At 41.7% G+C, this 17,326-nt stretch overlaps 1 protein-coding gene across 1 annotated transcript in view; it reads right to left on the bottom strand.

The window, feature by feature from the left end:
- Positions 1-5,523, bottom strand: part of LOC130402280 (microtubule-associated serine/threonine-protein kinase 1-like) — an 18,505-nt gene extending 12,982 nt beyond the window's left edge. The window contains exon 1 of the mRNA XM_056606428.1: positions 5,437-5,523. Within this exon, the coding sequence (XP_056462403.1) occupies positions 5,437-5,523 (87 nt within the window). The remainder of the gene's footprint in view (positions 1-5,436) is intronic.
- Between the last annotated feature and the right edge of the window lie 11,803 nt (positions 5,524-17,326).

Below are 17,326 nucleotides of genomic sequence, written 5' to 3'. Positions count from 1 at the left end.
GGAGCAGGCCGCACTTATATGCGCTCCTGCATCCCCCCCTGTAGTGGGTTGTCGTAGGGCGTGAGTGATGGTGATGGGGCGTTCGACATGGGTAGCCCTCCATCTCCAAAAGAAAATAACCAGGTGAGGGGTACAAGAATGAACATACAATTGGGCTATTTCCTTAAGACCATGTGCATCGTGAACGGAACCTCCATAACCACACAAATATCTATGAACCTTCCAGAGGAGTCACATATGGCCTGAACTTGCACTGAATAAACACTGCTTGTACTTAAAATAATCATAGTGATTGTGCCTGGTGGGTTTATTCTAAGTGGCAGCCATCTATGGCTCCCAGAGCATTATTAAAGGCATCAGGCTGGGCTAGTTGGCAAAATCCCCTTCCAATGTCCCCCAGCATGTAGGGAAGGCACCTCCCTTACACCTACGAATGTCAGAGGCCACCCTGTGCACAACTCAACACACTGTGGACTTTGGCACATCAATAGCCCTTGCAGTCACACGGTATGAAACACTGTGGGCCAGGCAAAATTTTAAGAACTAAGATTTGAACAAATACATTAAACATGAACGAGGGATATACGTTTTTGTTCACCACATATCTCATTTATTAATGTCTCTGGAAGAAAATTGAGAAAAAAATACGAAAACAAATTATGAACAATTAAGAAAGTTATTTATCAGTATTTGACCAACCTATTGTCCGGCTTGTAAAACAAGTGTTTGAAAATATGTTAAATCAGGCAGTCTCCTGTTCGTTGGCCTTGTGGAAAGCAACAAACTCAAAATAGAAATTCCCCAAACCGGCAAGTGTAACCAACATCTTTGTTATAAAACGTTGCCAAGGTAACATGTGCTCTCGTGAAGTGCTGTCCCAATCCCATATATACCTATCTGAGCCCATTTGGCCTCACACACTCGCTCTCTTTAGTTAATTAGCACCTGAGATCAATTAAGTCTGTGAGTCCTTTGTCCTTAGTCCTCAGGGCTCACTTTGGGATTGGGCCTATATTCCGTCATGTCCGTTGCTACATTAGCACATGCTACGTACGGATGTGATGGTTGGGAAACTAGTCCTATATTCCCTACTTTAATCATATGTGCCCCTGTAAACAATCATATGTGCCGCTATATAGTTGACTCATATGTGCTGGGAGTTAGCTAACAGCTAGTAGCATGAGATGGCATTAGCCATCGAGTAGGATCCAGTAAGCCGTCATCAGTCCTCAGTCTCTGAATAAATAATGAGAAGGTCGTTCCCCCCTCCATGCCTCCCAGGGCGGTGTTAACCGGTCAGGGGCCCCTGTGGTGGGGTTAAAATACACACTGAATACTACACACTGTACACCAGTCAGGGTCCCCTGTTGTGTGGTTGAAAGGACACACTGAATGCTACATACTGCCCTGTCACTAGAGCAGGGGTCTTCACCTCGTTCATCTGGTGACCTTAAAGACCATGCGTCAATGGGACTCGATCACCCACACACACACACAGGACCTCCAGTTGTAGTTGGCTCACGGTTTTCTGGGTGTTGTTTGTCATCGGGTCGTGACCCCATCTCCTACCCATTTAGGGTCTCCTCCTAGAAGGAGCTATCTTACTGGAGCTAATGCCCCGCTTCCAGCCCTTCTCTTAGTAGGAGAGAAAAGGAGAGTGAATATGAAACCGATATCAAAGTAGAAGGTGAGAAAAATAAAGAGAGGAAGAGATGGAGGAGTCTGTCCTCTATCTCTTCCTCTCTTTACTTCCCTCTTCTCTCCTTCTACCTTTGATATGTTTCCTATTTACATTAATGTAGTGTGAATACATGTTAGTAATATGTGTGTTGGTTAAGCACTTGTCAGCTTACTGGAGCTAATGCCTCGCTTTCAGCTCTCTCCTCTTTGTGGCAGAGAAAAGGAGAGTGAATATGAAACAAATTTACTCTCATATATCTTGCTGGTATTATTACTGGTACTAACCATAAGTCATAGTAGTATTTTACGTATACTTCTGTTCACTTATTTATGTATTTGTTTTCTGCTATATTGTTAGACATCCAAACTATCAAAGAAACAGACAGACAGGCAGGAAGCCAAACAGACAGACAGACAAGATGCCAAACAGACGACAGATAGACAGGCAGCCTGCCAGTGAGTCCTCGGGGGTTTTGGGGGTTGGCGAGGATCAAATCCACGCCGTCGTCAGAGGATTGCATAACAACCGGGGGGGGGGATTAAGACTTTGCCTCCGTTTTGACATATGGTGATAAGCCCATCTCACGCACACGCACACACACACACACACACACACACACACACACACACACACACGCACATGCACCTACACACACACATGGCCTCCTCCCGCCCCTCCCCCTATAGGCAATGCCAGGGGATCAGAAGCACAGCCTCAAAGTAAGTATGAAATAAAACATGTCATCATATTTGGTGATCCTGGCTGGATGATGACCTCACTTCCTGTTGGGCACAACGCATCACTGAACCAACAGAAGCTCCCAGTCAAATAAAACCACAGCTGCAGTAGAGACACACATTTCTACTGGAGGGTGTGTGTGTGTGTGTGTGTGTGTGTGTGTGTGTGTGTTGTGTGTGTGTGTGTTGTGTGTGTGTGTGTGTGTGTGTGTGTGTGTGTGTGTGTGTGTGTGTGTGTGTGTGTGTGTGTGTGGTGTGTATAATTTGATTGGATGAATACAGCTGACCAGGCCTTCTATTTGGCAGACAGACAGAGGGCCACTCTGTCTGTCTGTCTGTCTGTCCGTCTGTCTGTCTGTCTGTCCGTCTGTCTGTCTGTCCGTCTGTCTGTCTGTCTGTCTGTCCGTCTGTCTGTCTGTCTGTCTGTCTGTCTGTCTGTCTGTCTGTCTGACTGTCTGTCTGTCTGTCTGTCCGTCTGTCTGTCCGTCTGTCTGTCTGTCTGTCTGTCTGTCTGTGGGTTTTGCAGTAAAGCACACAGCTGCTTTGCACTGTTCAAAACAACCAAGACCACACACACACTCATGCACGCACGCACACACACACACACACACACACACACACACACACACACACACACACACACACACACACACACACACACACACACACACACACACACACACACACATTCAGGAGAACGAGTGCAGAACTTGTGTACACAACGCAAGTGAGCCTGAAGCTGATTGGCCAGCGCCTGATTCAGCTCAGCCATCGCTGGTTGCTAATTGGTTAGCTTGACATCACCGACGGCGGTGAGGAATTAGGGTGGAGTGGCTGACCGGGTTTAGCCATTTGACCGAGTAACGTTTGGGCGATGAATCAACGTCACGATCCGCTGAGTCACCGGCTTGTTCCTGCTGACTGTGAGCAGGCTCACGGTGCCATTTCCGCTGTTGTTTAGCTCAGAGATATCATCCAGTTTTGTACATGTAGCGTGTTGTAGTATTAATGAATAAGAGACAAAGTCATGAGTGCAGAGTCACACCACATTGACCGCCTTTACCAACGCTAAGATAAGTGATTATTATTCATGCACATCCAGCCGTGAGAGGGCTGAAATGTTCATTAGTCTGTTACTAATAGTAGGAGCAGTATTCGTAGTACTGAGGATGTTAAGAGAGGTGGAGATGGAGGAGAGGAGAGGAGAAGAGAGGAGATGTGGGGAACGGAGAAGGTAGGAGAGGAGAGATAATGATGGAAGAGTGGTGGAGCACACCAACCCAGTCAGTGTGCCTCACCTGTGCAGGTGCGGCCTGCAGGCTCCATGATGTCCATCAGCCCTTTTCTCTCTGCTCCCCGAAGCAGCTTCGGTTTGGTTTACGGTCCTTCTGTGTTGATTTGGTTGCAGCAGCACCTGAGAGACGTTTGTATTGCGGATGTCCCACAGTCTGAAGCTCATCTGGTATCTCATCCCACAGGAGGATATCATGGAGCATTTTAAAATGACCAGTTAGTACTTAGGTATATTCCCACAGGCCCCTGGACAAACCTAAGGTTGGCTGTTTGTGTGCGTTTGCATATGTTTGTTTGTGTGTTTGTGTGTGTGCGTGTTTGTGTGTGTTTGTGCAACAACATAGCATGACGTAACCAACGGAAGTCTAGTGCAATGTTGCGGAACTGTGTAGAGACAGATGGACTCCAAACAAACACACAAACACACACACACAAATACACACACACACGCACACACACACACACACACACATTTACAAACACACACACACATACGCACACACACACATACATAAGCACACAAACACACACACAACCACATACAAACAAACGACAATAAAAAATAGGCACAAACACACAAGAAACCCAAATGAACTCACACTGAGACAATCAGACAGGAGAAGATAGGAGCAGTTAATAATAGCAGTTTGATAACTATCATCGACCTGACAGCATTTCCACGCATGCTCACACACACACATACACACGCACGCACACACACACACACACACACACACACACACACACACACACACACACACACACACACACACACACACACACAGATGAAATGATGATGGTTTAGCTGAGGTTAAAGCATTGCATATGACAATATGGCATTCAGGGATAGACAACACAACGTCTCTTCCAGATGTGGAGGCTACCTATGGTCGCTGAGACTGAGCAGAATTTTAGAACTCTTTTCGCATCAGCCTTTTGCAGTCCACCCATCTGCAAACCTCGGAGCACAACTTTGTGTACATGCCCCAGACATCCGAACACAAGTATGATTAATTGGCAGTTATATCCTAGAGCTGTGATACATTCTACCAATGGCTGGTATTTCATGAATTTGGATGTGAAGCAAATGTCCATATACAGATCAAACACACAGCCTATTTCAAAGATGGTAACTGATTTTCTGGCTTGGTTAATGAAAACAATGTCTGGGGTGTTTGGGATATTACACAGTATGTTGTTATCAGTACAATTATGATCAAACCAGTTAAATTTCACAGTGCTGTGCTTATACATGTGTGTTGTTCTGTCCTGTACACACACACACACACACACACACACACACACACACACACACACACACACACACACACACACACACACACACACACACACACACACACACACACACACACACACACTTAACACACACACACACACACACACACAATCACACACAAACCCATTGCTCTTGCCTCTTGCACACAATAAAGGATCGAGATTGAAAGTGTTAAAGAGAAAAAGAAACAAGAATAACACAATAAAAATCCAGAAATCCAATCCCGAGAAAGTAAGAAATAACCAAAACACCAGCAGGAGAACACAAAGAACAACATTACAAAGATTTACAAGAGGGTGAAACTCCTTCTTCATCTCCAGACCTCACAACACATTTCAGACGCGTCAACATGCTTCTCCCTCGGTGCCCGTCGTCTCCAGACAAGACAAGATGGCCCCCAGCCCCCCCGGTCCTCTGGGGCTAGTTACTGTGAGCCAGCGCACCGTGGGGAATCCACCCTCCCCCCGTTGGCCAAGGGACGAGGCGCCGAGCCGGGACGCCGCCACCGCTTCCATGACGCACTGTTGTTTACCCAGAGAAGATAACAGAGAAGACACTCCAACTCCTCTGGGGTGGAGCTGGTGGAGGGGTTCAAACCTGCACCATGGGGTGTAGGCACCCCTTCCATGACCTCATCCAGGGGGTTCAAACCGTTCCATGCTGTGATCTACCACTACACATGCACTTAGATAAGAACGCGATAGATTCTAATAACCACATCAAGAGTGAGATCTTTAAAATTGCTCTATGTATATCATCCTTCATGACCCTTTTGAGTCCTCATACTTACTTGTGAATGAAAGAGGTAAGGCATGTAGGCATAGATTAAATTTTTGTATCAAATGTTTATTTTGGCCAACCTGCGAGCCACTGTTTTTGTATTCCCACAACTTGTGTCAGAGGTCAAGTGGATTGTCCTTGTTCAGTACTCATGATTTCACTGTCAAAGGCTCAACCTGTCAAACGCCTGTGTTGAGCGAAACCTTCCATGACACCCTTGGTCTTTGTACTAAGCCCCCGTGTGGTAGTCGACTAAACTGCAGCAAAAATAACGTTAATTCTCACAGTAAAGTTTACTCTGAAAACTCTAAACCTGTGCACAGTTGTTCTCTCTCCCTCTCACACACACACACACACACACACACACACACACACACACACACAACACACACACACACACACACACACCACACACACACACACACACACACACACACACACACACACATACATAAACAACCACCCACACAAACTATCACCCACATAAACACACACAGATGCACTGCCACACATACACACATACAAACACACACACAAACACACACTGAGATGATGACATCGTCACAGAGGCTAGCTAGGGACAGGATAGGGCATTCTGGGTAATCCCGGGGGCCAACAGGAAGTGAGCCCACCTGTGCTGTGATTGGCTCAGCAGGGCGTCTCTAAGCTCTGGTCAGCGCAGGGACATTCTAAGAGGATTGGTCAATTCCCCAGCCAAAAAACACACACACGCACACACACACACACACACATACACACACACACACGCACACACACACACACACACACACACACACACACACACACACACACACACACACACACACACACACACACACGTACACATACACACACACACACACACAGATAGACGGACCCGCACACACACACACACGCACACACACTCACACTCACAGACACACACACACACACACACACACACATACACACACACACACACATGCTCAGACCTAAAGCAGCCATAGATGTCTGTAGTTTATTTGTGTTATATACACTGTCCCCATGAGTTCAGACCACATTGTGCTCAACTCCAACATTGGTGGGGTTCAGACCACGGTCCGCCAGCGTCAGAACGAGGTCAAATCAGTCCTCATCGACACACTACTGAGTGCAGCTGCTGCTTGATGAGCAGGGGACACCTGTCAATCATGTGTGCCGTAGACCCTGGCTCCGGTTGAAGGTTCAAAACATCCTGTCCTGTCTTCTCCTCACCGCTCTTCCTCGACGTTGATGGGAACGGTCATGAGTTGGATGGCATTATCTCCTTTCCTTGCCTAAAGGATGGTCCACTCTACCCTGTGCTAGAGGAGATAAGGAAGGAATCCTTTAAGCACCTTTCCTCAGCATAAAGAGAACTCAACCAGTTCTCTACTTCCGGGTCATTTCACTCAGTGACCTTACTTAGCATAAAGGACTATTCACCTAGTGGCCGGGTTACCCGTCGAGCAAGATCCCCTAATGCCTAGGTCCCTTTGGATTAAACTGTCTGCTACATGACTCAAAGACATGACACAGGACACCCACGGAACACCGTTTGAAAGGGGAATGGGCAATAAAACTGTTAACAAAAAACACGAAACAACAATTTAGTGGCGTAAAGTTGTGTGGTCGACTGTGTGTGTTGTAAAGTGGGTATGTATGAGATTAAGAGTGTGTGGTTGTAATGGTGGTATGTATGAGATTTAGAGTGTGTGGTTGTAAAGGTGGTATGTATAAGATAAAGAGTGTGTGGTTGTAAAGTGGGTATGTATGAGATTAAGAGTGTGTGGTTGTAATGGTGGTATGTATGAGATTAAGAGTGTGTGGTTGTAAAGGTGGTATGTATAAGATAAAGAGTGTGTGGTTGTGAAGGTAGTATGTATGAGATAAAGAGTGTGTGGTTGTAAAGGTGGTATGTATGAGATTAAGAGTGTGTGGTTGTAAAGTCGGAATGTATGAGATAAAGAGTGTGTGGTTGTAAAGGTGGTATGTATGAGATTTAGAGTGTGTGGTTGTAAAGGTGGTATGTATTTGATTAAGTGTGTGTGGTTGTAAATATGGTATGCATTTGATTAAGTATGTGTGGTTGTAAAGGTGGTACGTGTGTGATTGTGTGGTCGTGTAGAGGATATTATGGGATTGATAGTTTGTGATGCAAGGAGGGCCCCCTGGATCCATTACCATGGCAATACTCCGTGCTCGTAATACAAACATGGATCTGTCTGGGAGACATCCCATAATATATCTTCTCTGCGTGTACGACTGCACACGCAGGTAGCACACACACACGCACACACACACACACACACACACACACACACACACACACACACACACACAGACAATCACAGGAACACAGGACCCACCAAATATATATGTGCTTGCGTGAGTGCGTGCATGTGTGTGTGTGTGTATGGGTTGTGTGTGTGTGTGTGTGTGTGTGTGTGTGTGTGTGTGTGTGTGTGTGTGTGTGTGTGTGTGTGTGTGTGTGTGTGTGTGTGTGTGTATGTTTGTGAGTGTGCATGCATGTGTGTGTGTGTGTGTGTGTGTGTGTGTGTGCGTGTGTGTGTGTGTGTGTGTGTGTGTGTGTGTGTGTGTGTGTGTGTGTGTGTGTGTGTGTGTGTGTGTGTGTGTGTGCATGCATGCGTGTGTGTGTGTGTGTGTGTGTGTGTGTGTGTGTGTGTGTGTGTGTGTGTGTGTGTGTGTGTGTGTGTGTGTGTGTGTGTGTGTGTGACGGTGTGTGTTTTAGATAATATCACAATATAATAGATCCTTACTTCTCATCGATCGCTCTTCCCTGTCTGAGATTTCCTTTCAGAAGTGATTAAGAAGCACACGCTCGCACACACACCCACCAGAGAGCAGCAATCTGCTTTATTAGACATGGGTGGAGAGGAGAGGAGGAACACGGTGCATTCTGGGAGATTGGTTCTGTTCCATGAAATCGTGAGATTCTGGTCTGATACGCTTTGTTATTAAATCACAGGCACAGACTGTGTGTGAATATATATCAATATAGTCAGTTCATCTGTATCATCCGTGTTATTAATAAACACTTCTTGATCAATTATATGTATTCTAATTCAGTGTGGAGATAAAAATAAATGTATGTTATTATATGTGCATGTATGCATGAGTTTAGTCTGTGTGTGAGTGTGTGAGTGTGTGGGTGTGTGTTTAGTATTTGTGCGTGTGTGTATGTGTGTGCATTTGTGTTTGTGTACATTTCTGTTTTAGGTGTTTGTGTGTGCGTGTCTTTGTGTGCGTGCATGCGTGTGTTTAGTGTGTGTGAGTGGCTGTGCATGCCTGTGTGTGTGCGTGCGTGAGCGTACGTGTGTGTGTGTGTGTGTGTGTGTGTGTGAGTGGCTGTGCATGCCTGTGTGTGTGCGTGCGTGAGCGTACGTGTGTGTGTGTGTGTGTGTGTGTGTGTGTGTGTGCGTGTGTGCAGGCATGTGTGTGAGTGTGTGTGTGCTTAGTGTGCATGTGTGTGTATTTAGTGTGTATGTAGGTGACCTGTAGATCAGACTCAGACGTCTCGACGACACCAGACATCTCCCTGACTTCCTATGACGGTTGCCTCCCCGCCGACTCCACTAACTAACCGCGGGACAACTTAACGCCCACGTCAGAAGGCAGAGCCTCATATTGGCCGGCCGCCTCCGGTCGTTTGACGCATGGTGGCCGCGAGGTCCGGGGTTCAATTAGCCTACCGCACGCTAACTAACCTGTGTTTAACCTGTGATAAATATATCCGCAGCAGTATCCTTCAACACTCTTTCCACTTCATGTAGGCTGAGGTCAGAGTTTATTTAGGCTACTACATTTCTGGACGAGCAAAATTCATTGCATAATGACACCAAACAAAACCCACAGTTATATTTCGTCGATTTGTCTATAAATATATAGAGAGAAATAAAAGGATAATAAAAAATACAAACATTTTATTAAATAATTAGAGAGGTAGCCTAAAGACCTCGGTGACCTCATACGGCCATGGCTAAGTTTTGTTTCCCTGCTGAAATTACTGATAGTATAGAGCCAACCGTGCGTGTCGTGGATGCAGCGGGAGAATTTCAACAAATATGACAAAAGACGGTGTCTCCACGACACGCGCGGCTTCCTCCATGTTGTCTGTGTTTTCTGTCAGACGACATCTCTCACGGTCTCCGTCGTCCCGGTTGACAGCGCTTCATGATGCTGTCCACACCCAGTCGACCACCTGACATAGGCCTACACGACAAATTATATAAAAAGTTATCTCTAACGGACGGACACCAGACAATAATACAGAAACTTTGAATCACAACTCGACTTTCAGAATGACAGGTGGCCGTATAATCATACAATTTGGAATAAGTCGAGGAATGATATAAGTAATGACTTCATAGGCCGATCACATTCAATTTGAGTGAAACTTAACTGTTAAATATGTTGGCGCAAGTGGTAGCAAATGTGATCCAAAGTGTGCATCATGATCATGAACCCTATAGAAAAAATACTATAGTTTACTACAGCATTTACTACAGTATACTATATATTACTATAGTATACTATAACATTACTACACAGTGTAGTATACTATAGATTACTATATAGTGTGGGATTTTCTATAGTAATTTTCCAGACATTGTAGTGTACTATGGTAAATACTATAGTAAGTCACTACAAAGTGTAGTACAGTATAGATTACTATAGTTAACCATAATATACTTTTTTTAATATATATTTTCATTATTCTGTAATTTGTCCTAAAATGAATATGTGAAACATAAGCCAAATATTTGTATTATGTGGAGATTTTATTGTAGAAACATAAACCACACATAAATATAAAACATAATGCACAACATGCATAGGCTACAACAGCCAGAATATAATAACCATGAAAGAGATTACAATTGAAGCCTTACTAACTTTAAACATTTTCTAATACAGGCATCTTGATAAGAATAATTTACTCATCGTGTACGTAGCAAAAGCATTTGCACAAAATATCATTAGGTTTGCAAAGAAGTATTTCATGGGTCTTTCTGAACTTCACAATTTGCTTAGCAGTATTCACCTTAGCAAAATCATCATAGATTCTTAATGTCTGGAATCCTTTTTGAATCTAAAAGTGTGTAGGTACACCTCTTCACACTTGCATGCTGATAAGCAACCACAATTGAGCTTACAAAGTATAGTATGGATTTAATGCTACCATGCTCTCCGTTTTTTAGAGCCACACAAGAATTATTGCGTTTAAAATTTGCTGCATACATTTCAGTGGGGTATAAAGTGTGGTGGATGAAACATCTCTTGAATTATTTGACACTGGCCTCTATATAATTTCCAAAGAGAATGGACTCCCCCACTGTAATTACTCTTGTTGTGTAATTCCCGACAACGCGAGCACCGCTACCTACTTTGTATGATTTTAACACTGTATTGTCTTTGTTAACAAGTTTGTTGAAAAGATCACAGACATCATCACTGGCATTGTTGAATAATTCAGTGTGGTGCATTAGTGTTTTTGTGTTAAAAAATCTCTTAAAAATGTGTTCAGGGACTGCCTGTGTACCATTGAACATTTCAAGAAGAGTGCCAATTGTGTCTTCATAAACAAATGAAGAGTTGGCCCACAGCGGACCCCACATGTCAACTGCGTTGCTAAGATGGGTTAAGCAGTGAACATTATAAGATACATAACATTTTCCATAAAGCTCTTGTACCACGACAACAAAACGCGTAAGACAATAGGAAGCATCCAAAAGATCAGCTTTTTGGATATGATCCTGGAGGAGTGTGTAGATGGAGAAGACAAGTAATAGCCAGTGATTATAATAAATAATCATGGCTATTACTATTATTATTATTATTTTCGGTTGTAAATAGAATGGCAAAGCAGAGTTTTTTGAATCACACCAAATACTGACAAATTGTTTTGTTACACCAAGGCAAACACTATGCATATATTCTGGGACAAAATGTTTGATAATGTCGAAATTAGGCAGTAGCAGCAGTTGACTAGGTCCCTTAACCCCATTAACATCTGTGTCTGATTGTATTGCAGCAGATGCCTGATGGTAGTCTGATCATGTGTTCTTAGTTGAGGATACTCAGTAGAGTGAGGATATACACGTGTAAACCATTTTCCCTTTGGTTCTATTTCTCCCATATGCAGACAAAACCCACACCCATATCTGCCGTTAAATTTTTTCATGTCCTGTACCATGGCACGGGCTGGCGCATCACATATGCAGACACCTGGGGCAACGTTTGTGGTGTGTTTATGACCAGTGTTGTCATGCCAAGAAAACCCTTCTGTGAATAGATCTTGTAATTCCTTGACAAATGGCCTTAACAGTCTTGGCATTTCGGGTTTAGAACTAAACCAAAGGGAATGTAGAAGAGCATACTTTCCACGGATAGTAATAATACATTTAATAATAATACATTTAATTTAGAGGCGCCTTTCAAGACACCCAAGGTCACCTTACATAGCATATAGTCATCATACATTAAAAAAAAAAAAAAGAAAAGTGATGTAGCCTAATGTTGTCTGTCATATTGTACACCATGGCTTCGCCAACTGGCCTGCTTTGCCTGGCCTGTCAGATCATTTTGACTTTTTGTTTTCTGTCAACTTATTAAGCATATTAACAAGATTAGATTTGAGTATTCATCTCCTGTTCCGCCTGCATTGTCTACTCGCTCAGGCTCATCCCCCCTGCTGACCTCTGTTGTACAGTCTTGATGTAACCCTTAACTCTATGTACATCTTCTGTTTGTCATAGGATCATGTCAGCTGAACTCAATTAATGAAACCAGGAATGAAGTAAGATCCACTAATGCAATAAACTGTCTGCACTTAATGTTCTACCTACAATTAAAGTTTTTATTTCATAACTCTATAGTATAGGGATAGATACAGCAATATATTCCTGTAATCTATCAGCTGTAAGCTTTGTACCCTCTAACTGGCTTCTGTAATTGCCCAGGTGTATGTGAGTCTGTTATGTTTTTTTAATGGAATTTTTATTTTCAGTGCCATCTCCCATCTTGTGAGCTGTTGAGGGAGAACAACCACAGGCTACAGAGGGAAAATGATTCTCTCAAGGCAAAAATAGCAACATTGAAATGTAATGCTATTGTTGAAAACTTAGTTTTTTTTTGCACAAGGGTTTTTCTGTTTTACATGTTAGCTAAAAGGCTATTATGAATCCTTTGCTCAGTGCTGCCAGACGTTTTGCAGAAGATGGAGGAGTTTCTTCGCTCAGCACCAAGACCAACGACAACACCAATACCATCACCAACACCAACACCAAGACCAAGACCAGAACCAACACTATCACCAGCACCAACAGCAGTTCCACCACCAGCAACAGAAGACCCATCACCAGCACCAGGTCCATCATCAGCATCAGTAACAGAGGCCCTGGGCCACTCTGCAAGAATCTGTTTGACTTTATTTGTATAGGTTAAGTTACTTAGTTTCAGTTGCACTGTTTTTCTAAATGCATCAGCCGTACACTCGGTTAATCTAAATGCATATATATATCATTGAGGTAAGACGCTAGTCTGCTGTATGTTGAAGTAGATTTGTGGTAATGTTATCTACTTGCATTAAAGGTCATTCCAAAAGGACTTGTGGAGCGCTGCCCCCAGAAGTTCATAAATGATCTCCTACATGGGATGTATACCAGGGAATATATGGCAGGCCATTCAGTGACTGGCCAGTCATCCAGCAGCTGCACAGAAGGAAAACCTGGCCTAGCCAAACAGGACCTTGTTGAAATAACAAGTAGGTATATAGAAATGAGAAAAGATGTTGGTTGAGTGATACCCTCATTCTCATGCTCATCTTTCGTGTATGTGTTTGTGTGTGTGTGTGTGTGTATTCCCACAGATGCTGCAAAGTTGAAGTTCACGTAACTGATACGAACATAAAAGCATTTATACGACAAAAGCTGAACAATGCTGCCAAATTTCAGAAACAATAAATTATCAACTGTTTAAAGAAAGTTAAACTTTTGTTCTATTTCTTTTGTATTTTAGCAGTCTGTAGAAAACACTGTGTTAATGGTGGTTGTAAGCCTAATTTATGTGCAGTTAATTATTGTTACAGAACTATCGTTAAAAATGGCAACAACAAAAAGTGAAACAGTTGAAAATATCCACTAGGTAAAGTACAATGACATAGTTAAAAGAACAACAAAATACTGCATAATGCAGTTATGTAATGCAGTATATATAGTACTATGGTGTCGTAATTGTAGTATTCTATAGCAAAATAAAAGTATAATAAAAGTTCTGTAATTTACTTCAGTAGATTATAGTTTATGTAGTAAACTGTAGTAGTATATAATGTAGTATACTGTAGTAATAAAACTGCAATTTTCTGTAGTATACTATAGTTTACTGTAGCAGTATATATGTGGTATACTGTAGTAATAAAACTGCAGTTTTCTGTAGTATACTATAGTTTACTGTAGTAAAACTACTATAGTAAGGTTAAAAAACACTACAATATTTACTATAGTATATATAGGGTGTACTGTAGTTTATTTACTATAGTAAACTATAGAATTTTCTGTAGTATACTATAGTTTACTATAGTAAAACTACTATAGTAAGGTTCAAAAACAGTACAATATTTACTATAGTATATAGGGTGTACTGTAGTTTATTTACTATAGTAAACTATAGAATTTTCTGTAGTATACTATAGTTTACTGTAGTAAAACTACTATAGTAAGGTTAAAAAAACACTACAATATTGACTTAGTATATAGGGTATACTATAGTTTATTTACTATAGTAAACTATAGAATTGTCTGTAGTATACTATAGTTTACTGTAGTAAAACTACTATAGTAAGGTTCAAAAACACTACAATATTATAGGGTATACTATAGTTTATTTACTATAGTAAACTATAGAATTTTCTGTAGTATACTATAGTTTACTGTAGTAAAACTACTATAGTAAGGTTCAAAAACACTACAATATTTACTATAGTATATATAGGGTGTACTGTAGGTTATTTACTATAGTAAACTACATAATTTTCTGTAGTATACTATAGTTTACTGTAGTAAAACTACTATAGTAAGGTTCAAAAACACTACAATATTTACTATAGTATATATAGGGTATACTATAGTTTACTTACTATAGTAAACTATAGAATTTTCTGTAGTATACTATACTTTACTGTAATAAAACTACTATAGTAAGGTTCAAAAACAATACAATATTTACTATAGTATATATAGGGTATACTATAGTTTATTTACTATAGTAAACTATAGCATTTTCTGTAGTATACTATAGTTTACTGTAGTAAAACTACTATAGTAAGGTTCAAAAAACACTACAATATTTACTATAGTATATATAGGGTATACTATAGTTTATTTACTATAGTAAACTATAGAATTTTCTGTAGTATACTATAGTTTACTGTAGTAAAACTACTATAGTAAGGTTCAAAAACACTACAATATTTACTATAGTATATATAGGGTATACTATAGTTTATTTACTATAGTAAACTATAGAATTTTCTGTAGTATACTATAGTTTACTGTAGTAAAACTACTATAGTAAGGTTCAAAAACACTACAATATTTACTATAGTATATATAGGGTATACTATAGTTTATTTACTATAGTAAACTATAGAATTTTCTGTAGTATACTATAGTTTACTGTAGTAAAACTACTATAGTAAGGTTCAAAAACACTACAATATTTACTATAGTATATATAGGGTATACTATAGTTTATTTACTATAGTAAACTATAGAATTTTCTGTAGTATACTATAGTTTACTGTAGTAAAACTACTAGAGTAAGGTTCAAAAACACTACAATATTTACTATAGTATAGGGTGTACTGTAGTTTATTTACTATAGTAAACTATAGAATTTTCTGTAGTATACTATAGTTTACTGTAGTAAAAACTACTATAGTAAGGTTCAAAAACACTACAATATTTACTATAGTATATATAGGGTATACTATAGTTTATTTACTATAGTAAACTATAGAATTTTCTGTAGTATACTATAGTTTACTGTAGTAAAACTACTATAGTAAGGTTCAAAAACACTACAATATTTACTATAGTATATATAGGGTATACTATAGTTTATTTACTATAGTAAACTATAGAATTTTCTGTAGTATACTATAGTTTACTGTAGTAAAACTACCATAGTAAGGTTAAAAAACACTACAATATTTACTATAGTATATATAGGGTATACTATAGTTTATTTACTATAGTAAACTATAGAATTTTTTCATGTGGGCACAACGACCACTAGGTGCAGTGCTGAGAAGTCACCCCTAGGGGGGAATTGAATTTAAGGTGCAGTGCTAAGGAGTCACCACGAGGGGGCAAAGTTGAACCTCTTTTAAAAACCGCTTCGTGCATTCCCATTAAATGCGTACCAGCAGTCAGGAGGGATAAAGGATGGCCTTTTTGCGATCTAACAGACACACCGTTTACGCACAAACAGTGCATGCCTCTTGGGTCCTTCCGGAACACTCTATACCACCAAGGGTCTGAAGAGGTGATCCATCCAGCTGTGGGGGTTCTGTGTCCCTGAGCTTGACCTGACTTCCAGAGGAGGCTTTAGGCTAAGCCATCATCGCCCTCCCCCCTATGGCCACTAGAACGCCTTCTCTCGATCTTCCAGCCCACTGCAATCTGCCTCCGCGTTAAAAGTCCATCTCACAAAGGCTTACAAAACTGGTCCATATTCAACGACATGTTTGTACAAAGAATCCAAGGTTGCAGTCTGTCGGCAGTTTCCATATTCCATATTTGTATGAGATGCTCACTAGAGATCGATCATAGCCTGCCTTGAGAACCAATTGAAAGGGGGGGGGGGCACATGGCTGGTGTGATCCGCCTCCTGGAGTATACTAAACTGCGTGCATTACTAAATACCTCTGCATACATGACATACCTACCTCCACATAGATGACTGTGCACATACATCCAGACACTTGAAAACATTTGCACACACACACAAACACAGACACACACACACACACACACACACACACACACACACACACACACACACACACAAGCATGCTGACACATGCACACACACACTCACACACACACACACACACACACACACACACACACACACACACACATACACACACACACACACACACACACACACACACACGCACACATCCCTGTCCCTGGTGTCTAAACATAGTTCCCTAAATGATGTATTTTAATGAGTGCTGGGGGCGGGGGGGGGGGGGGGGGGGGGTGGTGGAGGCCAGGCGGGCTGAGGCAGAGGCTCAGCGGTGACCTGTTGTTGTTCTGTCTCCTCCGGCTCCCTGAATAGCAGCCTCACAAAGGAGGTCATTACTGGGTCTGTAATGACCACCAGGCCGGGGGCCGCGGCCGGGCTGGGAGCTGACCTGGAGACGGGTGGGCAGCGGGGGCCGGCCCCCAGCCCCGGAACACACCCATGGTTGTTTTGGACAAGATGCATTAGAGATGGCGGAGGTTAAAGGGG

The sequence above is a fragment of the Gadus chalcogrammus genome, chromosome 2 (assembly GCF_026213295.1).
Source record: "Gadus chalcogrammus isolate NIFS_2021 chromosome 2, NIFS_Gcha_1.0, whole genome shotgun sequence".
NCBI classification, from domain to species: domain Eukaryota; kingdom Metazoa; phylum Chordata; class Actinopteri; order Gadiformes; family Gadidae; genus Gadus; species Gadus chalcogrammus.
The sequence above is the reverse complement of the archived record's forward strand: the minus strand, read 5'-3'. Positions and strand labels throughout refer to the sequence as shown.